The sequence below is a fragment of the Macaca nemestrina genome, chromosome 2 (assembly GCF_043159975.1).
Source record: "Macaca nemestrina isolate mMacNem1 chromosome 2, mMacNem.hap1, whole genome shotgun sequence".
Taxonomy (NCBI): domain Eukaryota; kingdom Metazoa; phylum Chordata; class Mammalia; order Primates; family Cercopithecidae; genus Macaca; species Macaca nemestrina.
The window spans coordinates 129,941,593-129,966,583 of NC_092126.1; the positions used below are offsets into that span (position 1 = coordinate 129,941,593).

The 24,991-nt window shown below is 50.7% G+C and overlaps 1 protein-coding gene across 3 annotated transcripts in view; it reads right to left on the reverse strand.

Moving 5' to 3' along the window:
• Positions 1-24,991, reverse strand: part of LOC105483649 (leucine rich repeats and immunoglobulin like domains 1) — a 127,141-nt gene that overhangs the window by 22,465 nt on the left and 79,685 nt on the right. For 2 of the 3 annotated variants that reach the window (XM_071092045.1, XM_011744617.3), the window contains exons 4-11: positions 20,773-20,910; positions 18,536-18,679; positions 16,521-16,664; positions 13,822-13,965; positions 11,046-11,189; positions 8,886-8,966; positions 2,649-2,720; positions 1,786-1,857 (exon numbers count right to left, since the gene is read on the reverse strand). In XM_071092045.1, coding sequence (XP_070948146.1) covers positions 1,786-1,857; positions 2,649-2,720; positions 8,886-8,966; positions 11,046-11,189; positions 13,822-13,965; positions 16,521-16,531 — 524 coding nt within the window. In that variant the 5' untranslated portion in view covers positions 16,532-16,664; positions 18,536-18,679; positions 20,773-20,910. Of the gene's footprint in view, positions 1-1,785; positions 1,858-2,648; positions 2,721-8,885; positions 8,967-9,435; positions 9,528-11,045; positions 11,190-13,821; positions 13,966-16,520; positions 16,665-18,535; positions 18,680-20,772; positions 20,911-24,991 lie in introns of those variants that run through there. The other variant, XM_071092046.1, reaches the window with a different exon arrangement.

A 24,991-nucleotide genomic window follows, 5' to 3' on the forward strand; every position in this document is an offset into this window, starting at 1 on the left:
AGCGCCATCGGCTCTACTGCCTTCTGCGGCCATCCCAGGGCTTCGCTGGCTCACATGATGCATTTTCATGATTCCAACTCAAAGTGTGTTTCTAATCATCACTTGTGGAAATTTACCCAGAGGATGACTAAGTGCACAGTACAACCTGACTTGATCTGATGGAGAAGAAAACGACCAAGTGGAATTAACCGTTTCTCTCACCCGAGGACCGAGCACAGGGCCAGCCCCAGCTAGGTACGTGCAGCAATGATGGGAAAGCCAGGCAGGAGACCGAGGCTGAGCCTCCAGAACTAGAGAAGCACACTGGGGATCCGAGCTTCTGGAAGGGTCCAGTTCCTTCCAACTTCCCAAGGAAAATCTTACCCCTTCCTCCTTCCTTCTCTCAAAATACCCTCTTCCCATTTAAATTTAATCAGGTCTTTTTCACTCCTAACATCATATCTGAAAGTTTCAGAGACAGAAAAGGTGAAAGAATTCCACAGTGAATGCTCCTGTGCCCCACCTCTTGTCTTCTACAACTAATGTTTCATTCCACTTGCTTTACTGTGAGTCCACCTCTGAATCCAGCCTTCCACGGTGGTCTGGAATCATCTCCTCCCCTGCTCTGGAAGGAGAGCCATGGAATCCCTTCTGTATGTTCTGTCTCATCCCACAGATGGGAGGCAGAGCTGCTGAGGCTGGAAGAGGGAAGGCCCTGGGCACGGAACAGCTGTCTGCAGAGCCCTGAGCTCCATGTACCCATCACAGATGCCCGCTCCAAGATCCAACCCTTGCAAGGACGGTATCTATTCAGCAGGCCTGAGGCTCACAGCACGCTGAACGTCACAGGGCAAGTGCCCAGGGCAAGTGCCCAGGCCACCTTCCTTCCTCACTCAGAGCAGTGTCACCTGGCCTGCTTCAGTTCTCAGCTACGGGGAATGCACGACATTTCGCATTCCCAGCCTCCCTGCCCCAACTGAGGGTCCATCAGGAGTGGCCTCGGGGAATGGGGATGAGGCCAGGGCAAAAAGATGACTGTCCTTTGGCATGTGCCATTCTGTCAGCACTTCTAGGAACCAAAAGCTACCCCTTGAGGGAACTGATATCATGGCTAGAACTTACTGGCTGCAGAATCAGATTCATGTCTAGAAAAAAAAAAAAAAGAAAAGAAACTTGGGTGTTATACCTGAGGACCTAGACTAGCTCCCCTGCCAGAGAGTAGGATACAGGGAAGATTTTCCAACCTTGTCACCCAAGAGCCCATGGTCCAAGTCCACGGTGGAAGCACCACCACCTGTGAACTGTGCCTAGAAAGCTTGGAAATGGTACGGGCAGACACCACCGCACCCCTCAGCATCCCATCCCCTCCAGAGCTCTGCCTTGCTCACAGCCCACCAGGCTCTGAAGGAGCCTCTCTCAACACAGGCCTTCATTGTAAACAAGCCCAAAAGATGGAAACTCATCCCTGACATAATTAAAGGGGTGATTACCCACTTTATAAAGGACAGTATATTTCACATTGTCTAGAACAGTGGTTAGCAAGCTTCGGCCTGCGGCCCCACTGCCTGCTTCTGTCAGTGTGACTTTATGGGCACACAGCCACACCCACCTGCTTATGTATTGTTTATGGCTGCTTTCTGCTGCAATGACACAATCGAGTAGTCATGACAGAGACCCTGTGGCCCACAAAATCCAAAATATGTACCATGTGGCCTTTTAACAAGTGAGCATAATGCAACTGCAGAAGTTTCTTACTCTGAAAGTCTCCATTCCCATCAGTCAGACCCAGGGAATCCAGATACTTACAGTTCTTTAAGATTCTTCATCTTCACAAAGGCATCAAACTGGACAGATCTGATCGCATTCCCTCCAAGGTTCCTGAAACAGAACATACATACTTATACAAAGAAACCCTAGGTAAACCTGAGGGGTTTTCAGGACAGTCCTGGTTTCACAGATGACCCACAGGGACTAGCCAGACCTGTGTCCTAACTACTACAGGAGGCTGTTGCTTCCCGAATAGCAACACAAGCCCACAGAATGACTCAGGAGCCGAGCCAGCCTTAGGGCACCATCCAAGCTGGGCGGAGGCCTGCTCAGCAAGGCAAAACCTTCCCCAACAGAGGTAAGAGTCAACCTTGATTCAAAGAGGAAATAAACTAGGAATCACATACATGAGGCATCCGCCCCAGATGGCAACAGCATGACTGTCTCAGGGGTGGCTCTGTCCCCCTCCTCCCAGGGTCTCAGAAGCAACCACACCAAACTGGTTCAGCCCAGCACCTACTCTGCATTGTTAAGCTGCTTTAATGGAGGCAACAGGCTTGGCCAGCAGGAAGCACCTTGATGGAAGAGGCAGTGAGGCCAGGGGTCCGTGAACAAGCTGGTGCAGGGGTGAGGCTGCGCAGCAGGAGGGGGGAGGGTATTTATCCAAACACCAACTGAATTAACGGGGAGCACACCCACTGGCCATATGTTCTGTAACTGTTCCTGGCATAGGCAACATAAAGGCCAAAGTTGAAGCTGACTTATAATGAGAAGGAAGCAGCTGGTGTTTCCAAATAGCCCGTTTCTCAGTTTACAAAGATGCGATTAAATTGCTAGCAGAACTCCCCGGCAGCCACATTTGGCAGGCCTGTGCCTCAGGGCAGGGCTGGCGAGATACTCACAGGTGCTCCAGGCCTTCCAGCCCAGAGAATGCTCTCTTAGCCACAGACTTGATCTTGTTTCCAAACAGAGTCCTGTAGTTTCCAAACATCCAGAAATTAAGGCCAGGGAAGGAGAGAGAAACAAGGAAGGGTTGAGAGAAAGAGAAAGAAAACACATAATTAAGGTAGTGCTACCTGATAAGTCTGTCCAGTGAGGGGCAGGTGGAAAGCTAACCTGCACTGAGATTACGGGTTTGAAGCACACAGGCCTTACCCTTTCTGAAATGAAATACTTTTATCTTTACTAGAATTTAATAGTGATGACAGGCTGGAATTGCATGCGCCGTCTGGCCTAAAAAAGGCCCCTTGCAGTGTCAGGTGGAAATCACCTTGTCTGGCCCGGTCTCTCTCCAAGGACCACCCACGCTTGGATGGTGAAGTTTAGTGATGGCCTTGCGGGAGAGATGAGACTGGTTATGGTTTCAGTGAGAGGAAGCCGAGTCAAAAAAGGAAAGAAAAATCTTCGGAATTAAAACTGCTGCCCATGACTGGGCGTGGCGGCTCAGGCCTGTAATCCCAGCACTTTGGGAGGCTGAGGCAGGAGGCCTCAACTTGAGGAGGCTCAAGTGATCCCAGGAGTTTGAGACCTGGACAACATAAGGTGAACTTGTCTCTACAAAAAATAAAATATTATCCGGGCATGGAGGCACACACCAGTAGTCCCAGCTACTTAGAAGGCTGAGGTGGGAGGATTGCTTGAGCCCAGGAGGTGGAGGCTGCAGTGAGCCGTGATCACACCACTGCACTCCAGCCTGGGCAACATAATGGGAAGTTGCCACAAACAAAAACCCCCAAACTGCCACCCACTTCTGAAAAGTGCATTCTGGGAACAAAGTTTCCCAAAAGAGGCAAGAAGAGGACAGGAAAACAGGCATCCATCAAGCTGGCTCCATAGCTCTCTGCACCTGAGATGTCTTGGCAGTCAGCACACAGCCATGGGGAGCTGTGTCCTTGCCTATGAGAGGGACCCCTCAGGGCCTGCAGGTGATGCCCCAGTGCTTTGGCTCCTCAGCCATACCCCAGACTTTATATGACGTCAGTGAGCCAGCCTCCAAGGTTATCACTAGGGCCTGTCCCCTGCCTGGACTGCCTGCCCATGAGAAGGGGTTCCTGCCTCCAGGCAGCTCCAATCCAAGCCTTAGCAGTAACTGCTAAGAGCTTTCCCAGAAACCAAAGTCTGTGCCCTGCAGAACACATGAAGAAATGAGTGCCTCCTCCACCGCACTGTGTGATCTAAAGGCAAGCTTGTTTCCCTGCAGGGGAGCCCCTAGGGTGGACACTGGGAATGAAGAGAATTCAGTTTTCCCCTCCCTGTTACCATGTTCTCTGATGAGAACCCACCAAAGGCATTCCCTCCAATCCAGACGGCACAGGAGACTACCAGGGAACAACCGAAGGCAGTGCTGACCATGAGCTTCGTGGACTTGTCAATCTTAAGGTACACCAGGATCTAACGGGCTTGCTAAGAACACCGATTGCTGGGAGCCAACTCCTGGGGATTCTCAGCGTCAACAGGTCTGTCCAAGGCAATGGGGTTCAGGTGGGCAGGAGAGAAAGCCCCTGGAGAAAGCCCATCTGGCCCAGCCCCCTACTGGGAAAGGGACTCTTGGTCCAGGATCTCACCTGGCACTGGGGAAGAGACTGGACTAGAGGCCCCCTCCACCTTCAACCTGCATTAAGACTGGGACCCATAAGGGAAAACAAGAAGTCCCAGCCCCTTCCCGAAAGGAGGAAAAATGTAAGCCCTGAAGCCAACCAAAGATGGCAAGGCAGCCTGGGACCTGCCCAGCACACAGGCCGCTGCTTCTTCCTAACTGCAACAGGCCTCCTGGGAACCGCCTGGGCAGGTACCAAGAGGCTGCCTCCTGGCAACACAAGCTCACAGTAGAGCCAGAGGGAGGCACCACCAGCCTGCGTGGCCAGCTTCCAGGGCAACCACTCCACAGGGGCTGCCTGACCCTCCGTTTCATCAGAAACAGACTCCCTCCCTGGGGGCCACCATTCAGGGCGACCCCGGCGCTAACTGTGAGCTCAGCCCTGAGACAAAGCCAGCTCTGTTTCCTGCCTCCGGAGGGTGAAGGGGCAAACGGGCCAGAGACCCTCTGCCTTTTCTTTCTCTCAGGCCGTCTGCATGGATGGGAAAACAATCGCATTCTGAAAGTGTTTCCACAACCCTTCAGTCTGAAACTTTTATTTTAAAACAAATAAACCAAACACACAGAAAAGCCGGTGGCCATGCTAACTTAGGCTCTTTAACCACAAAACTCGCCAGCAAGTAACAGCTCATGGGGCACTGCACCCCGAGTGCTTCAGAGCGCGCTGCCAACTTCTACACTTACTCAGATCCCCCGGCCCAGGCACTGCATGCCCGAGGTCCCAGTAAAAACGCATTGAACTGTTTAGTGAAATCTCCTGTAAACGAGATCCAGGAAAAAGCTGCGCTTTATTTCATCCATTAAATATTAGTCATATTGACCTGTTTTACAATGAGGGCAGGCTGTTATTTTTAATGGTGACAATAGCAATAAAACAAATTCTCAAATTCTCAATTATGCAGGGGTTAATCATCTTGTTGGTGGATTAGGCAGGGTCCTTACCTTCCCCCAGCAGACATATGGGGCTGGGATGGGGAGCTGCAGCCAGCAGACTGGGATGGCTCTAATAAAAGGCTGCTGTGAGGAGAAAGGAGAGGCGGGAATATGGGCTGGGAGGACACTATTTCTGTACCACAGCCAGGCTCCCAGAGAAGGCACAGCTGGCCTGACCTCCCCAGCACCAACCTGGAACAGAAAGCAACCTGCGGGAGTCACCTGTCAAGCCTCCCATCTATCTCCTGGCCAACCCAGCTAACAGCTCTAAAGGCCTGGTTAGCACTTGCCAAATCAAGTGGCAGGTACAGGGGGCAGTACTCAGGTGGTCCTTGTACTCATGTCCTTGAGAGTAGCCGTGACATGTGCACTAGCCCCCGCTCCCCACCCACACACACAGTGAGTTCCACTGCAGGCCCGGCCCCCCCACAGGCAGGGATGGAGGCTGCGCTCCCATCAGCTCTGCAAGTGCCCCCAAACATACCCCTTGCCATGTGCCCTGTGTGGGACTCTGCCCCTCCCTCTGAAGAATGCCATGGAGCCAGCTGGAACCACGGGGCAGGAAGTCGCATACCCAGATCACTAACTGCTCCTCTCTGCCTGAAATTTGGGATCCAGAAATTCTCTCTTCCCTCCTGCGTACTGACTCTGTGCCACTGTGTAGGCCTCAGCCTGGGAACTGCACAACCATTTGGAAACAAACAGGCCCTAGGGTGGGTCTACAAAAGAATCCCAGACAAGCTAGGAAGAAAGGCATGTGCTGGGGTCTAGGAACATTCTTGCCCTGCTGGGAAGCTCCAGTGTGAGGAACTCTCCAACACAGCTGTGTGCATAAGCTGGAAAAATTAAGGGCAGGTCAGCATCCACCCCAAATTCACAGAGAGGCCATTTATGGCTCTGCTGCTCACATCTCCCTTTCTTGGAAAACATTTTAATTTAGGTCTGACCTCTTGCGTGGTGGGAAGGACCCAAGGTCCCTGAGTAATTCAGCGAAGGCAGGGGTCTCTACCTTCCCATCCTAGGGCAGATCCTGAACGCGAGCTCCCTGAGCTCTCCAAAGACAAACCCACACCAAATGAAGGGACTCAGGGCACCGGCTGCGCTCCCCGCAGCACGGATCAGCTGCTCTAGAGGGGCAGGTCTTCTCTGTGTTAACATGCACCCCACTTCTCAGTGGATCCCAACAGGCCAGCACTGGGCCACTCCCACGGAGCAACACAGTGCTGTCTGTGGTCACTTCTCTCAGCCAGGGCCACAGCACAGAGCTTTCCTGGAATGTTCTGAGTAGACAGTGGGGAGGGGACCAAAGAGGCACTGGGTTCTTCCTCTGTCCCTCCCTTCATTCGTTCAACAAACATCGACTCAACACCTGCAATATGCCAAACACAGCAGTTTTTAAGTAGCCCTGTGTACCAGGATCACATGAGAAGCATTTACTTCTCTGCTTCCCTTTCAATGTGGAAATTTGCACACACTATGCTAGGTAGACGTAGTAGTATCCTGAACCCCAAGTGCCCGTCACACAGCTACAACCGTCCTCCGGTCGTGCCAATCTCGCCTCATCTCTACCTCTAGCCACTGCCCATTCTCGAACCCAGCAGGAGTTTATGGAATCCACATCATAGGCATCATACCATTTTCTTTATCCAAGAAGAAAATGATTCGTTTCCTTTGCCACATAACCATGATAGCATCACACTTACATAAGTGATTGCATATACTTAATCATATTAAGGAATTCTTGTTTGTTTATTGTCCCAGCTTCCCCAACTGGATGCATGTCTTTCTCTCTCTCACCCTTTTTCAAACATACACAGAGTCTCCAGCCCCAAGAAGCTGACTCAGTGGCTGCGTGGGGTAAGGCTTAGATTTTAACAAGTTCCCAGGAGTCTCAGGACCAGCTCAGTGTGGAGCCCACCACAAACAACAAGCGAGGAAAGCAGGGGCTTGGGCTGACCTCTTGGGGCTCAGGTGGAAGTGCTGAGCCTGGTCCAGCAGGGGGACAAAGGAGAAAGCACCAGGGCACAGAGGGTGCGCACTCAGGAAGGCAGCGGCAGACTCATGCAGCACCGGAAGCCCAGGTGACCCGAGGCCAGGCACACCTCACGGGCCTTCTGTAGAGAGACAGTCTCCTGGAAGCCATGACACCCAGGAAACAGCTCCAGGTTCCTAAAGATGGACATGCCCCATGAGGGCTGGCAATGCCGCCCACTCTCCCCACCCTCACCCTTCAATCAGTTATGGCCGAGGCCAGGGAGGCTTATGCTGAATGGCGGCCCCGGTGCTGAACACCTCAGCAGCCACGTCCCAGACCTGGAGCTCCTCTTGCTAAGAAGGCCTCTGCCTCAGCCCACTTGGTACTTCTGGCTCTTCCCAGGTTTGCCCTATATGGGATAAAAAGGGGCCACATATGGGCTCAAGGTTGGGGAAAATCAGCATTGTTTTAGGGACGATAAGGACAAGAAACACTGACAAGCATCTCCGACGTGCTGCTGGAGTACGAGACGCTCAAGAAGAAATACCTTCCTCAGACAGCCAACAGAGCTTATTCCTAATCAGGACCCTGTATATAAAAGGTGTGAAATGCCATGCTTTTCCAAACCAATCAGAAGCATCTACTATATGAAAAGACTCTCCCTACCACAGGCTCTCCTCTATCCTCGAGCTCCACTAGGGCTTTCCAAATATTTACTTGACACTCCCACTCTGCCGAGCTCCCGGTCACTGGGGACGGGGTGGGAGAATCGAGTGGCGGCCGTCCGCTCCGTCTTGCCCTCCTCCAGTCTTCCCTCCGAGCTGCTAGTCAACAGTAATAATTACCCCCGTCCTCCTCCTGCGTGGTCCTTGGGTGGCATCTACAGAAAGTGCTGGTGACATGCAGAGAAAACAGGGTGGGCCAAGGGGGAGGGAACGTGGGCTTTGGAGCCAAACGAGCAAATCCTGAGCCTGCCACTTGCCCACTGTGTAGTTTTGGGCAAAATCCCATCACTTCTCTTTCCTCAACTAATAAAGAGGTTGCCTAACACAGCCTGCCCTCATGAGATCATTAGGTACCACACACACAGGTGCTTGGCAGATTAACTGGCAAAATCTAGGAGCTAGGAAAAAAGGAAAAAGACCCCAAACCACACATTAAAACAGCTGCTACCATGACCCTTGGAAATGATGTTTCCATTTGAGATGACGGCTAACGATGACAGTACTGTCAGGAGCCTCACCGCCCTCACAGCTGACTGAGCTTTACACAGTCAGCTGTGAGAAACGAGTAACGGGGCAAGACTCCTTTGTAAAAAGGACAACAGCAAATTCAGCAGTTTTCACGTGAGTTGTCAGGGAAGCCCGAGAGAAGCTCCACCAGGCCGCCAAATGCCGGGTTGCCAGCCCCCAAGAACCCAACACCCAAACCAGCAAGGAGACCCCTGCCCAGCGAGGAGTGGGGTGACCCCCGCTCTCTTCTTCAAACTCTTCTCCCCAAACAAAAGTCTGCGTGGAGCCAGCTCTCTCCTGCCTGGGCCCAGAGCAGAGAGGTGCAGGGGCACCCCAGAAACGTCTCCCACAGAAGTGTCTTCCCGCGCATTTGCTGGCGGAGCTCCGTGCCGCGGATACTCACAGCTTGCTGAGGCTGTCGAGCCCTGAGAAGGCACCGCTCGTGTCCTCTATTGTGCCCGCAATCTCGTTATGGTCCAGATCCCTGGGGACAGGACAGAAAGCAGCTCACCGAGCAGTCTGGGCATGAAGGGAAAGCCAACTCCCACCCAGCCTGCTGCTCAGAAGCTGAAGTCCCCTGGGTGCACCCTGGAGGCACAGCCGGGACGTAGGGTGAAGAGACACATGGCCCTGGGAGGGACGCCCTGTTTCTCAGCCTTCCAACCAAGACGACACACGCCTCAGACAAGAAGCTTCCCTGGGCTCCACCTGCCTCCCTGTCTGCGGAGGCCGCGCTCCGGGGGAGGGAGGTGGTGCAGACAGCCCAGTTTGTATTCAGCCCCCGGAGAGTGGACATCTGGCCCTGGCACGAGGATCAGCCCAAAAGGTTCCTTAAGGCTCCTGTCTGCTCTCATACCAACCAGCGTCCCTTTTCTGGACATGACCGAGAAACTGCAGAAAGCACGTGGAAGAAACAGACCTGGCACAGGGCCCACCTGTGGGCCCCTCTGTGCCAGCCAGTGGGTCTGGAGCCCAGAGCCCATCTCCTCCCAAGGCCTGCAGGGCGCTGACTTTGAGCCAGGGAGGACATCTGGGTGCTGAGTCAGACTTGTGACCCACTCGCCAGGATTGGAGAGATGAGGCCAACTCCTCAGCCCAGGCCCCTCCAGCAATACAAATCCCATGGCTGATGACTCAGTGGCCTCCCGGCTTCCAGAAGCAGGTCACAGTGCCCAGGCGAGACATCACACCTGGCGACCAGGCTCCCATCCTGCACACATTCTGCCCTCCCCAACTTTCCACAAGGTTCTTGGTTCTTAAACTTTCCCCTCCTGAGTCCTTGCAGACACAGGCCAGGGACAGAAAAGGAGCGCTTGTCTCCTGTGAGAAGCTGCAGCAGGAATCAATGCTGCCAGCAGGGAGGGCAGCTCTGAATGAAGAGTGAAATGCTGGCGGCCACCTTTCTTTTACAGCAGGAAGCTCAAAGAGTGAAGATTCTGCTGCTGGAAGGGACTTCTCCTCTCAGTGGGTTCCTTCCTATCATCTGCATACTGAAAAAACCAGGGACCGGGGGCTGTGGCTTTGTATGCCTGTCTCCCGGCTCCTAGCCCTGGCTGCCAAAGTTTTTCTCTCCTTTCTGGCCAGCTCAGTCTGAATGTTCCCAGCCTTGTTATTTGGACCTTGTATGGGCTCCCAGGCTGACCTGGCCTGAATAGCTTGGCTCCGGCCCCTTTCACACTCCCTGGCAATGGCTCCACGTTAAAGCTGGCTTTGCCAGGTGCAAGTGCAAAGGCCTCCCTCCCTGTCACACTGGAACAGACCCCTCTCTGTGCAGGGAATTACACCTGAGAAGGAGACCCTAGAACCCGCCACCACTATCCTCTGAAAACCGTATGCCCCTCTCTGGGGGTTTCATGCTGATAGCCGCTTGGAAGTTCTATGAAGCCAACCACGGAAAAGTTTTATACACAAGCCTCAGAAAAGCATCCTGCAGTCACTTTTGCCAATCCCATCTAATTAGGGACTTCAAGGGAAGCGGCATTAGCACCTCCACTTTGTTAACCGACCCCTGATGAGGTACAAGGAGAGACACAGGATTCCTTAAGTGCTGCTTTTGCAAAGGAGGCATCTTGGTACAGGTTATGCTGAAGAAATTCAAACGCTAGGGCGAGAGATGCACAGAAATATTCCCATGGTTTAGAGAAAAAATACTCAGGACTTAAAAACGGAAGTTGCAACTGAAGACTCAAGATGGAAAAGACTGACCCACGGCTGCTGAACTGGAGGCCGCACCAGGCGCTCAGCGTGGGGAAGCTTTTTCCAACACTAGGAGCCAGCATCCTGTCCAGCACAACGTGGGCATCACTGCTTGAGAACAACTACTTTTTAGGAGTTGCCATCCCTCTCTAGGCACCATCCTAGGGGAATGAGAGGTTTTTCTGCTTAACCAGTTCTTTCTCCGTTGATTACATAAAAGTTTGAGACTCTGCACACAGAGCAAGCCAGCGTTGGATCCAATTCTGACTCGAAGCCAACGCAAATGGAGTTGAACAAGCAGATGGTTTGCTCTATTCTGCTCTCCCCACTGGGGACCCTTTTATCCTGTCAGGAGTGGGAGACGTACAAGACTCGCAGGCTCCTGAGTCCCTTGAAGGCGCCCTCCGCAATGTGGCTGATGGAATTGTGGCTGAGACGCAGGACGCTCAGGCTGCTCAGCTCGGCCAGGCTCTCCTCGTCCAGCCGTGTCAGGTTGTTGAAGGACAGGACCCTGAGGAAAGGGAGGGCAGTAATGTCACCATCTAGCGTGGTTGCCCCCCAACCCCACCCCACCGGAAATCGGGCCACGGTCGGCTAGGTTTCAGTGGGAAATGACACGGATGCACACACATAAGCGCATAGCGCCCCCACCCCGCCCCCGGAATTCTGGGGGTAAAAGTGGCCATGCAGCTAGAAACTCATCAGTGCCCAACACACTAGTCTGACTCCTAGAACGGTTGCGTAGGTCACAGGGGCCAGGGTAGCTGTTAAACTGTGAAGACTACGCACAAGGTCATGACACACAAGAACTCTCAAGCTCCAGTGCCTTCATGCTGCTGTCCAAGGCAGCTCCTGATTCAGGCTACGAAAGACCTCTCATAGCAGAAGCCTGGGATTCTGGAGATGACCGACAGCAAGCCAGGGAGCCAGGGAGCCCCGGTCACACTCCCTGCATCGGCCAGCAGAGGGCACCACTAGCCCCTGCGTGGGACGACCACACCTGTGCCTCACGCCTTAGTGGGGCAACTCCCCCAGGACAGGAGCCTCCTGCTCAGGCCTCCCTGCCCCCATCCACGTGGTCCTCAGAGCATGATCCCCTACTGCAGGTGGTAAAACCATAGGCTTTGTCCGAGCCTCAGAATCAAAGCTTCCTCCCAGCACTCCTGCACCTCTGGGTTGGTTACATGACATTACTGGTCATCTATCGTTGAAAAATGAAAAATTGGGGCCGAGGCAGGAAGATGGAAAATAAACTCTGAGAAGATTAATGAGTTTTTAAAGGCAGCTGGGAGCAGCATTCTTTCCCTCCTGGACAAATAAGTCAGGGTGTCTGTCAGTTGCATAGACCTGGCAGGAGATCAAAATTATATCCTCACCTGCAATTAAAGAATGTAGCTTAAAGGAGGGGTGGGAAACACACGCTGGGAAGCAATCCCAAATCTGGCTCTGAGGTTACCTGGATATGGTGCTAACCGCTAGGACTGCTCAAGCGCACTTCTGTGATCTCTGCTGCCCCTTCTAGAGGGCACAGAAGAGGGCTTCATGCCTTCCACCAGCCAGAGGGGGGATCCCGCACCCCGCAGAAGACAGCATGCCTTCCCTGGGGCCGCAATATACTGGTGAGTCAGAGGACAGCTCCTCACTTTAAGAACTGAACTGGCTCAGACTTTGGGGACTTAAAAGACCTCTCTTGTTTCCCACAGCTCCCAGCTCTGACCAACAAAAAAACCAGGAACTCCCTGTTGGGGTCACAGCTTGACTACAGAGCCTGAAAGGAGCCATCCAGCACGACATGGAATGTACAGCTACAGGCCCTGAAGCATAGGAAGCTGAACCCAAAGGGTTAACACTCACAGAATCCAAGAAAAGTTAGGAAAGCGGCAGGACCACTGTGTTTTGCATTAGATAATGATGGAGTCACCAAAATATAAACTCCAGGTGTGTGTGTGTGTGTGTGTGTGTGTGTGTGTGTGTGTGTGTGTGTGTGTGTCTGTGTGTGTGTCAGAGGTAGGGGAGGGGAGGAAGAGGAGGAGGGAAGGAAGGACAGGGAGAGAGAGGAGAACACAGAAGACCAGACACAAACACCAGATGCAAGAATCCACATCAGATTCACACATCCCCTTGAGTGTGTTTGGTGAGGTCAAGAGAGACAAGACAGACTGAGGCCTGGCTCTCTTAACAATCATTCACTTCAGTGGGTGAATCTTTTTCAAACAGCCAAGCCTAGAAAAAGGAGAAAAAAACAAAAAAGAAAACCCACCCAAGTCTTGCGAAAAATAAAGAAACCTAGTGGACTAAACTGGAGCATATAAAATGGAAAGAACAGTGAAAACACAAACTATCTATTTGTGAAGATGTTCTCTGAGTCCTTAGGAATGCTGCGTTCACTGTCCAATAACCCCACCCTGACATGATAGGGTGGCCAGGGCCACTGGCCCTCGCTACACAGGGGAGAGTCTGTCACTACTCATCTCAGAACTTTGGGCAAGACAAGCTCAGTTCTCAGTCTCAACTTGGGAGCCCTGTCTGGAAATCTCCAAAAGGAGTCCACGCATCTCTGAATCAAGCACACACACATGACTGCACGGGAGCCTCTGCCAGCAGGCCACTGCGGGGCAAATGGGGCCAAGAGCCTGGGCAACTCGTCTACAGGAAGGAAGGTGGTGACTCCGAGGACACAAATTCATCCACAGTCAGGATGCCACCGTCTCTGTTTGAGCCCAAATGATCACCTCACTGAAGAACCGCATGCTATTTGGTGTGGCCATTAACACATAGCCACTCTCGAAATGGCTCCTGTGAGCGCTCTGCTGGAGCTGCCCTTCCCTAGGAACTCTCCACCCCTGGAACTGTCTCCAAACCCAACAGAGTCTTGGAGGCCAAGGCTCCCTGCAGGGACCTAGATGCTATTCCTGGAGCCCCCTGCTAATCTAAATGCAGAGGAAGTGAAGGGGAGATAAGCGATGTGGGCTCAAATCGCTGAGGCTCCTACTCTGGGCCTGGCTGGTTTGGGGACAGGGTTACTGGCCTCCCTGTCTCTGAGTCCTCCCCAAGGCCGCTGTGTGGTGGAATGAACCAGGCCTAGCACTTTCACCTCCAAGCAGTGTCTAAAAACTGCCCAGCCCAGAGCCAAGGACACTTACAACTCATGCAGCTTCTGGCAGAAGCTCCAGCCCTTGCGGTGAATGCGGGCGATGGAATTGTTGCTGAGGTGGAGCTGATGCAGGGCCGTGAGGCCGTAGAGCGAGCCGCTGTTCACTTCTACCAGGCTGTTGTATTCCAGGTGCCTGCAACGACAGCCATGCACAGGATGAAGACAAGCTTTCACTCCTTCACTGGACAGACAGCAAATGAGTAGCTATGCTGTTATCTGACCCTGCAGTCCCACGAAAGCTAGAACAGTGCACGAGACGACTGTGGAGTCTACTCGCACACATGTGCATGTGAGGAGGGGCTGGGAGAAGACAGGCAAATCTACATGGATGATAGCACATGCCAAGGCCAACTCAGAGTGTTCAGAGGGCAAGAAGGAGCTTCCTAGAAGTGACTTTTTTGGCCAAGTAAAAGTGAACCAGGACCGGGTGTGGTGGCTCATGCCTGTAATCCCAGTACTTGGGGAGGCCAAAGCGGGAGGATCGCTTGAGCTCGGGAGTTCGAGACCAGTGCAGGCAATATAGCGAAACCCCACCTCTACCAGAAACAAAACAAAAAATGACCCAGGCCAACAAACTGGCAAATGACTTCCAGGCCAGGGCAAAGCCCATTAAAGGAATAGAAAGGAGAATAGGAGGAGGCTCTTATTATCACCCTCATCTCACCCATGAGGAACGTGCTGCTGAGAGAAGCTAGGTAACCTAAGACTTTACACAGCTTAGCCAGTAGGGAAGGGGCCAGAAATAATTCAAGCCCAGGTCTGGTTACCAACGGCTGGACTCTGTGCCACTGTGCTAGGAGACCCGCTTTAGCTCTGGCGTCAGACTATCTGGATTTAAATCCTAATTTTGCAGCTTGCTGGCTGAATAAACCTGCACATCTATAACATGAAGATATCTAAGAGCACTGACTCCATGGGGTCACTACAAGAAGGGAACAAGGGGACATCGGGTTTCAGGGCAGCGCTGGGCCTGAGCGCTCAGGCCCACTGTGTAAGTGTGCTAGCACCCTGCTTCCCCACACAGCATGTGCTAGGAAAGACAGCGCAAGCCCAGGCGACCGCCTCTTCAACAGAAGACCATAACTCGAATTTTGCTGCGTGTTCAATATTACACAAGGGCTTTGGGCAACTAAGTTTTGCTTTTTTCCATATTTCTTTCTGCTACTGCTCAAAAGGTAAGCACTTAATGTATAAATAACCTCCAAGACAGCTCAATTTATATAAATTTGTTCAACATAAAAACCAAATGGTAGGTGCTAACCCCATTTTCCTCTGAGAATTCTCTTTTAACTTCAGTCCACCCAGCACATGACCACCTTGGACTTCCAAGTCCAAAATGACATGCTGAAGGAGATCAAGCGAAATGTTTTTGAATACGTAAAACAAAGGCTGGAGAATGAGTAGAGCAAGAAGTCCAGCAGCAGAAACATCCTCACTGTTCACAGGGCACGGAGGGCTGGTCATGCAGAGACGCCGATCAGAGTGACACAGCACAACACGTGGATGGACCTGGGCCTAGTTGGTTTCCATTGCCAAGAAAACCAGTAAAGGGCATACAAGTCATGATATAATTTGCCCAGACTGGAAGGGAGAAGGGGCGGTCATAAGCAAGTTAAATCATTGACTCTAAAGCAGGAAATCGCAAGTGGGTAAGTAAAGACAGTGGTGTCAGTATATTAACTTGGAAGGAACAACCAGCAAAGCTAAAAACAGAAAAACGAGAAAGAGAAAGGCTTAGAAGTGCCTGCCTCTTAGGAGAGGAACTGGGGTGAAGAGAGAATGAGGGGGAGGCGGCGGGGGAGGCTGGGGTGGGCAGTGACAGCTTTTCTTTACTATCTGATTTAACTATACAGATGAATTACTTTTGATTAAAAATAAATTTTAATGTTTAAAAATGCTTTTAACGTTTAAAAAGCCTTTTCTGTATGCTGCCCTCCTGTTTCACGTCACTGTGCAGGCAAGCCTGTTGTGCTGTTGTACACATCTGGCTGAAGAGACTGCTCCCTTGATAAAAGTTGAACATCTGCACCCAGTGTCTTGATTAGCTCACAAGACAGAAATAAATCTCCTAGGATGAGCGCTACATTTTTGGCCCACCTGCACCTCAAGAAAGACTGTCAAACCCAGAAGGGGAGAGAAGGAACTTCCTGTGGTGTGGGAGTAGAGAGGATGTGAGGAGGGGTCTGTTCCGCAGTCCCACATTCACCGAGGAAGCAGGGGCGGGGGCAGTGGATGCAGGCTGAGGGGAGCAGGCCTGGCAGAATGGCCCGTAACTCCACCTCCATCAACCAACTGATCTGAGTCAATCCGCTGAAACTTCCCCCAAGTGGATTTCAGTGGATTTTCTGATCTGCTAGGAAAATACCCTCAGATTTGGCCCCGTCCCAAGACACTGAGTTGGGCCCAGGTGAAGATGCAAAGGGAAGGGGGCTGGGTCCGGCTGAAATCTTGAAGAATCCTTCAGGAGAAAGGGACTGGGCACTGGTGCCCCACTCCACGCCCAGTGCACAGCTGAACGCTGGTGTGGGCATGCACGTGCACACACACACACACACACATAGACCACAACACACAGTAATGCTGGTGTGGGCGCGCATGTGCACATACACACACACACCACACCCCACACCCCACACCACACACCACACAGCAATCCTTAGCAATGCCAGGACCCCGGTCTGCGCTTACAGCACATGCATCTTGGACAGTCCCCAGAAGGCCCCGTCCGTCAGTTTGCTGATGTTGTTTCGCTGAAGCTTCAGCACCTCCAAGCTGTTGAGCCCCTGGAAGGTGAGGCCCTCTATCAGCCGAATCCGATTCCGATTGAGGTCCCTAAAGAGATGAAGCCAGCAGGGTCAGAGTGTCCTATGTGCATATGCCACCCACAACCATTCCCAGGCAGTCCTGGCTAAGTTTCCAAGCCAGAGGAGAAACCCCAGTGCAGGGATCCCTGGGAAGCCAGGACGTATAGGGGAGCCCACCGTGTGTCTCGGCTGCCACGCAGGCACTGACGCCACCACTTGACCACAGCTAGTGCAGGAAAGAGGGGTGAGTGAGGCCCCGCTCTCCACAGTCAGCTCCGAGGCTGGGCCCGTAGCTGCACGGAAGCGAGCGCGTGTGTGCTCACGTCTCCTCCCCCAGTAGCACCACTGCCATTTGTGACTCTGCAGTGAGGACGTGGGTATGACTCAAGGGGTGAATGTCTTACGTGAGGTATCTCTGAGCTTGGCAACAGAAATCCACACCACATGCCTCAACCCAGGAAAAACCAAACCACTAGGTATCAAATGGCAACACCACTTTCCACTGGAGGCATTTCATAGCATCTCCACTATAGAGAGAAGTGACTGCACATGGGGGCGGGGGGGAGATGGGGGAGAGACACCCCACAAGTCATATACACTTGGCTTCTAGCCCCAGTATGACAAAGCCTCAGTTCACCAAAAGATGTCAGGAATCTGGGTGGGCCATTAGCAGCCCTGCGGGAAGGGGAGACAGAGCAGCCAGAAAGCCCTTGGTTTTCCCCAAATATTTCTGCAGTGTCTCATGATGCTGCTCCACACAAACCTTCTCAGGAATCACTGAGACCTTCTCCACAGACTGAAAAGGGCAAAGTCTAGGACTCCCCACCCAGGGGAGGTAAAACCCAGTCAGGTTGAGAGCCAGGCACACCCCATCTTGCCGCCAACCTGGCCCTCGGCAATTACTTTGTTTTGTTGAAACAAAATTTCCAAAACTGTCTTATTTTCCTGAAACACACTCTTCTGCTAAACAGAGGGTACAGAGAAAAAAAAAAAGGGAAAAAGTCCTTCGTCAGGCTCTGGTTAACAGAGCTTTTCTTGAATCTAAAACTCTGCCTTCTAGAAGGGTACTCAGCCTTCCATCAGTAAACTAAACAATTAAATTGTTCAAAAAAATAATAAATCAGCTGGGTATGGTGGCTCACACCTGTCATCCCAGCACTTTGGGAGGCCAAGGCAGGTGGATCACGAGGTCAGGAGATCAAGACCATCCTGGCTAACACGGTGAAACCCCATCTCTACTAAAAATACAAAAAAATTAGCCGGGCGAGGTGGCTGGCGCCTGTAGTCCCAGCTACTCGGGAGGCTGAGGCAGGAGAACGACGTGAACCCGGGAGGCGGAGCTTGCAGTGAGCTGAGATCACGCCACTGCACTCCAGCCTGGGGGACAGAATGAGACTCTGTATCAAAATAAAGAAATAAAGAAATAATAAATCAACTACCTTGTTAGATTTAACAGATGAAAACAAAGGCCTGTCTTTTGCTTACTAACTTCCTCTCAAACTGTTCGAGAAGTGTAGGACACTACCATGTCCAAGGTACAGATTTTATGGGTATCTTTAAAAAATACAGAAAAACATCTAAGATAAATAAGAACCCAAACCCATGCAGCCTCAGCATTAGCCAGCATCAGCTAGGCAGCAGGATTCCTGATTCCATTTTGGAAAACACGAGGGAAGACAAGCAAACTCAGTGGATCTCTTTCTCAGCAAGCTGAGGCAGCCACAGCACCAGACCCAGCTCTGAATTTGCTTTTATGAGGTGCTGCCATTAATGGTAATTTACAAAGAGCTTTACCAAAGGGAGCAAGGAAAGGGTGGCGTTTGGTACAAGGTCCTTGGGGAAATTTGGCCTCCATAAAGTTTGGCTAGCCTTAATTAAAGTGTAGTTTTCTATACTCACAGTTGTGTCAGCCTGGGTAGCTTGAACGCTCTTACAGGAAGCTGGGTGATCCTGTTTTTGCTCAGGCGAAGAGTTAGCAGCGACCGTGACAGACCATCAAATGCCCCCAACTCCAGGGTGCCAATCCGATTGCCCGCCAGGTTGCTGGAATGATTCAGGAAAGAAAATGCGGTGGTTGGTCAAAGGCCTTCCTCATTTCATTACAGACACCAGACCTCTCTGGGTCTGAGTTGGGAGGATTAGTTAAGACACCAGCGGGACAGGTTTCCAATGAGAGGTTTATCAGCCACAGGCTCTGGATGGGGAGCTAGAGCAATGCAGGTGTTAGGACTGTGCACCTAAGCCCTGAGGGCAAGGCCGGTTTAGCTGAAAACACACTGTCTTTGAAGCTGCTGGGCCACCCCAAGAGGGTGGGAGTGAAATTCAAACACCTCCACGTCCACTGACACACCAGCCCTGCGTCAGGAGCCACCTGCAGGACTCTTCTCACCACCCAGTGCCCAAGGTTGATGTGAAAAGTCCTAGAAAGCAGAAAATCGATCGAAAGGCAAGGTCAGTGTCGATTTAATAATTTAGGGAAATAGCCTTTAATTTTGAAATGGGTCTTGCTATATAAATTACATAACACACTATAAACACAAACTAATTCATTTCTGTAATTTTAAATGCCTCAAACACTCTAGCACAGAGACCTGTGCAGAATCCCTTCAGAAAACAAGCAATACATCATGGTACCTACACTTACAGCGTGATTAAGTCAGGGCACCTCCTGTGACAATAGAGAAAGGCAGACACTGCTTCTCAAAAGGCACAGAAGTCTGCAGCTCAGATCTGTGTATCTTGCTGTATGCAAATTATATCAAGCAATAGAAAAGAAAAGAAAGTACAAGGAGGAACAATATGGCATTCCTGTGAGAAGTGGTCTCCAACACCTCTCCTCTGCCTTCCCCAAACAAATGCTGCTTTTTCTGGCCTAAGTGAAAAGGAGAAAGACCAGAGAGGGTTTTCTACCACAGAGGGTGGAAGGGAGCAAGGCACTTTTTGTCTCTCCAGCAGGCAGTGGCCTAGCACAGGGCACAGAAGGATTCTTTGCAAATAGGCCTGAACTGTTTGTTCTCAACGCCCCAGATTAAAGAACAGCCTGTGTGATGAAGATATATGACCCAATAGCTGCCAAAATAGAAAGTCCCTCCCGCTTTCGTGCAGGGAGCGGTCAAGGCAACTAAGTGTAGCAGTTATGGTTTCTTTGTCCCAAGCAAAGTGATGTCACATGGACATCTTTTGAGGGCCCACACTGGAGGCTTCACAAAAGCCAACGCCTCCTGTTCCCAACTCTGGCGCCCTGATGCAGGCTAAGAAAGAAATCACTCCTCTCCTTGCAGTCTTTACTTGGAAAATCCATGTGCCAAACCTCACCCTCCCTGAAAAGATAGGTCACAATGACCCCTAAACTAGCCTTGCAAATGATTTCCAAAGTTAATTCTGGAACAGTAATGATACAGGGAATAAAAACTCACCTGGAATTAGAAAACATCTCTTTAGCCTGGGGTTGCAGTTTCTTTCCCAGAGTAACACTTTTCCTACCAACAAGTAGTTGATTAAGTAGGTTTTAACTTTTTTTCCTTTTTCCTTCCTGTCTACCATCCATTGTGTGTGAGATGGGACATTAAAATGGGTAAAAGAGAAACAGATAAACCTAAAAGGTGCTGAAAACCCACAGAATAGAGTAACTTCCCTCCCCCAAATAAACCCAAAGACTTGTTTTACAGTGCATGACACTAGAAAGATAAGCACTGATAAGCTAAGCCTTGTCAAACAGGCTTCCAATGTGAATCCTCTAACCATCCTCCCTGAATCTCCTCTGGAAGGATTTCTGAGAGGCAGCCAAGGAAATGGGAAAGAAAGCAGGCTCTGTGGTCAAGATCGACTTGTACCTGAGTCCTAGACTCTCATCTTGGAGTGTTGAGTCCCCTGGACAGGCTAAGTAACCTCTTCCTGCCTCTGTCCCTTGTCTGTCTGTAATGTCAGGATAATGCTGCAGATCTGGATGTGCTCTATGCACCGGCCCCGCCCCTGCCCTGCTCAGGGAAGGTCCGCACCATCCCCACTGACTTGGCCCAGCCATGGCTGAGAAGGGAAGGAAGCACCCCTCCTGTGTCCAGAACTGGGTGCCGGTAAAGGTGTTAGCTGGCTGGACACAGAGGGCCAGCCACAGGTAGCTGAACAAAGGCACTTACAGCTCCTTTATAGGCGGTCCATGTGGAAAGCAGGTGTTCCGCACTTCCGTGATGTTGTTCGAACTCAGATCCAACACTTCCAAGGAAAGGTAGGCCTTTAGCTGGCTCCCCTCCACGCTGCGAATCTTATTGTGCTGCCTGAAACACACCAGGGGAGGTGACTTGAGCATCTCTTTTTGCAAAGTAACTACAAGAAACTAGTATTCCTGTTCCCCCCACCACTGCAATATAACTATAATGCAGTGACACTCTTAAAAATGAGATCTCCTATTTCTTTTCCCATCGAGTTATTACCTGCTGGCCAGGTGCTAGAAGAATATCAGGTTTTTAATCTGGGACAAGTTTGTCAAAGTTGTATCCCTAGGGTTCTCTCTCCAAGGGCAACAACACAGCAGTGACACCGAACACCACGTGAGACCAGCATGACCTGACCAGAATCCATGGATGCACTCACCATAAAGGATGTGCCGTGTGCAGCCAGATAGCTCCAGTCCAACTCTCACCCATCACCTTCAGACCTAGTCCAGCCTCATAACTTACAAGAGCCATAGGCACCACAGCCCAGAGTTCACTTTAATCCAGTTTAACACTTCATTTACACACCTCACATTTTACCAACACCTACCATATACCAGACACAGAGGATTTAAACCAAAAAAAAAAAAAAAAAATTATGACAAAATCCTGACAATCTAAAATGGGAAAGAGGAGCTCACTGCTGGGTCTAATTGAAATCGAGTCCCCTGAACCTCCTGACTCTACCATTAATATTAAGCACTGTGCCTCCGTTTTCTCATTTGGAAGATGGGGCCACAACCCATCACTTCAGGGATAGGGACGATCCAGCCTAAAACCACATACAGCATGTGGCAAATGTGAAGGTAAATGTTTAGTGGTCACCACCTCCCAAGAGAGGAATGTTCCACCGTAACTTGTGTGTGGTGTTTTTTCTTTTTTGTTTTTGAGACAGAGTCTCACTCTGTCGCCAGGCTGGAGTGCAGTGGCGCCATCTTGGCTCACCGCAATCTCCACCTCCCACGTTCAAGCGATTCTTCTGCCTCAGCCTGCCGGGTAGCTGGGATTACAGGCACGCACCACCACACCCAGCTAAATTTTTAAATTTTTTTTTAGTAGAGATGGGGATTTCACCATGTTGGCCAGGATGGTCTCGATCTCCCGACCTCGTGATCCACCCACCTTGGCCTCCCAAAATGTTGGGATTACAGGCGTGAGCCACCACAGCTGGCCTGCGTGCACTTTTAATCTACTTTCTGTCAAACTCACAATATAAAAAAGCAACAGTTATTAGTCAAGAGAAAGACAAATGCTAGCCAAGGCTAGAGGTAGCTAACTGCCCCGTTGTGGGTTTGGCGCTGCCCGGCAGAGTTAAACCACTGCAGCCCTCACTTCAATATTAGACACTTAGGAATCTGCTGGGTGGTGGCATTGGGCCTCTAGGTTCCAGGCACTCACACTCGAGCCAGTTCTGAGTAAACAGTGTCAGCATCTCCGGCCAATCAAAGCATTCTTGAACGCAACACAAGTAAGCCAGGCGTCGCTTACCAAGTGGCATCTCCTTTAAACAAACACTTGACCAAATCAGTTCCAACAGGCATAAACAAGGACCTCTTTCCCAGAAGCTCTGGGGCTTCTCATGGACTCCTTTGTTTTTTTTCACGAGTCTCCCAGGCCCTGAACTCAAAAGTCCATTTCCAAGGGTGCAACTCTGCACACAGAACCTCCCCGGCATGACAGTACCCTTCCCTTCCTCTCCCCTCTGGCCCCCAAAGCCACTTCCTTTGAATTCTTTATTAAGTTATTTAATAAAGATAGTCTCTTCAGTTTTCTGATTCCAAAGGAAAAAAGAAAAGAAAACCTTTATTATGTAAAGTACGGGAAGAAAAAGAACAAGAAATAAAGGCGACACAGCTGAATCTTATCCAGGAACTGTGAATACGGTATCAGGGAGCCAGGAAAAGGGTCCGTGCTGGACAGAAGGGCCAGGCGCCACCAGCCCAGAAGGGCACAAAGAGGGGGTGAAGCCTTACATTGCGAAGCCGTGGGACAGCTGCAGGCCCAACATCTCTCCCACGCCAGTTTTGTCCTCTCCCTCACCTCCTCCTCTGTCTCCTCAGGCTTTGTCTGTGGTCTGGTACCTTTTGCTTCTTTCTTGTCAGTCTTTTCATTCACTGAATCAAACACAGTCCAAGCCTCACTCTGCATAAAGGACCCTGTGCAGAAGACAAGTCTCTTTCACCCCCTGGGAAAGTTCCCCACTTGGCAGAAGAGGCAGCCGTGGAGATGGGAGACAAGGGTGTATGGGAGTGAGGGCCGCAGCGACAGGGTCTGTGAGAGGAGCAAGGGAGTGTTCAGCTCTGCCTGGCACAAGGTGCCGGGGCGAGTGTCTGAGGGTAGGAAGCTGAGGCCAGGAGGAGACAGGTTGGGGGAAGCCAGGAGCTTGGATCAGATTGCAGAGCCGGTAGGGTGGGCAGGACCACAACAGCAAATGCCTCGCAGGCCAAGCTAACAAGTTGGGAATGGATGCCAAGTGGGCCAGAAGAGAGATGGCGGCAATACAGAGACAGGCACAAGAGACCCTCTGATTAGGTCCTGCCCACCCTACCGGCTCCACCCTCTGATCCAAGCTGCTGACCTCTCCCCACCTGTCTCCTCCCAACCTCAGCATCCTACCTTGAGATACCTGCCCTGGTGGGGGCTGGAGATGACAACTGGGGGCATCAATAATGATTCAAAATGTTCTAGTTTGGAAATGCAAGATAACCATGCTCATGGGCTACTGACTAGACCTTCCATCCTTGCCCACTTACAGTCTATTCCCAACCCAGCAGCCAGAGGGATCTGTTAAAAAAAAGTCACTTCAGGCATCCCATGGAATAGGAGAAAACATGTGCAAATCACATCTCTGATAAGGGGCTAATATTCAGATATAAAGAACCCCTACAACTCAATGACAAAAAACAACCAATCTGATTTTTAAAATGAGCCAAGAATTGAATAGACATTGTTCCAAAGAAAACACACAAATGGCCAACAAGCGCATGAGAAGATGATCAACATCACTATTCAGTAGGGAAATACAAATCACAACCACAATGAGAAGTCACCTCACACCCACTAGGATGGCTACTATTAAAACAAACAAAAAAACAAACAGAAAATAACAAGTGTGGGTGAGGATGTGGAGAGAGTGAAACCCTGTATGCCAGTGGTAGAAATGTAAAACGGTGATGCACCTGCAGAAGACGACAGCATGCAGATTCCTCAAAAAATTAAACAGAGGAGCACCATATGATCCCACAATTCCACTTCTGTGTATCAAAAGAACTGAAAGCAGACCTCAAAGAGACATACATATCTTTATGTTAATAGAAGCATTACTCACCACAGCCAAAGGTGGAACAGCCCAAATGTCCATCAATGTTGTATATACATGCAATGAGATATTACTCAGCCTTAAAAAGAAAAGAAATTCTAACACATGCTACTCAATGGATGAGCATTGAGGACATGATACCAAGTGAAAGATGCCTGTCACAAAAAGACAAATGCTGTATGATTCCACTTATGTGAGGTAGCTAGAGTAGTCAGATTCATTGAAACAGAAAGTAGAATGGTGGTTTCCAGGGACCGGGGAGACTGCAGAAGGAAGATCTGTTGTTTAATGGTGTATTAGTCGATTTTCATGCTGCTGATAAAGACATACCTGAGACTGGGCAATTTATGAAAGAAAGAGGTTTAATTGGACTCACAGTTCCACATGGCTGGGGAGGCCTCATAATCATGACAGAAGGCAAAGAGGAGCAAGTATGTCTTACATGGATGGCAGCAGGCAAAAAAAAAGAGCTTGTGCAGGAAAACTTCTGATTTTAAAACCATCAGATCTTATGAGACTCATTCACTATCATAAGAACAGTGCAGGAAAGACCTGCCCCCATAACTCAATCACCTCCCACTGGGTCCCTCCCATGACACACAGGAATTGTGGGAGTCACAATTCAAAATGAGATTTGGGTGGGAACACAGCCAAACCATATCATTCTGCCCCTGGCCCCTCCTAAATCTCACGTCCTCACATTTCAAAACCGATCATGCCTTCCCAACAGTCCCCCAAAGTCTTGAAACTCATTTCAGAATTAACTCAAAAGTCCACAGTCCAAAGTCTTGTCTGAGACAAGGCAAGTCCCTCTGCCTATGAACC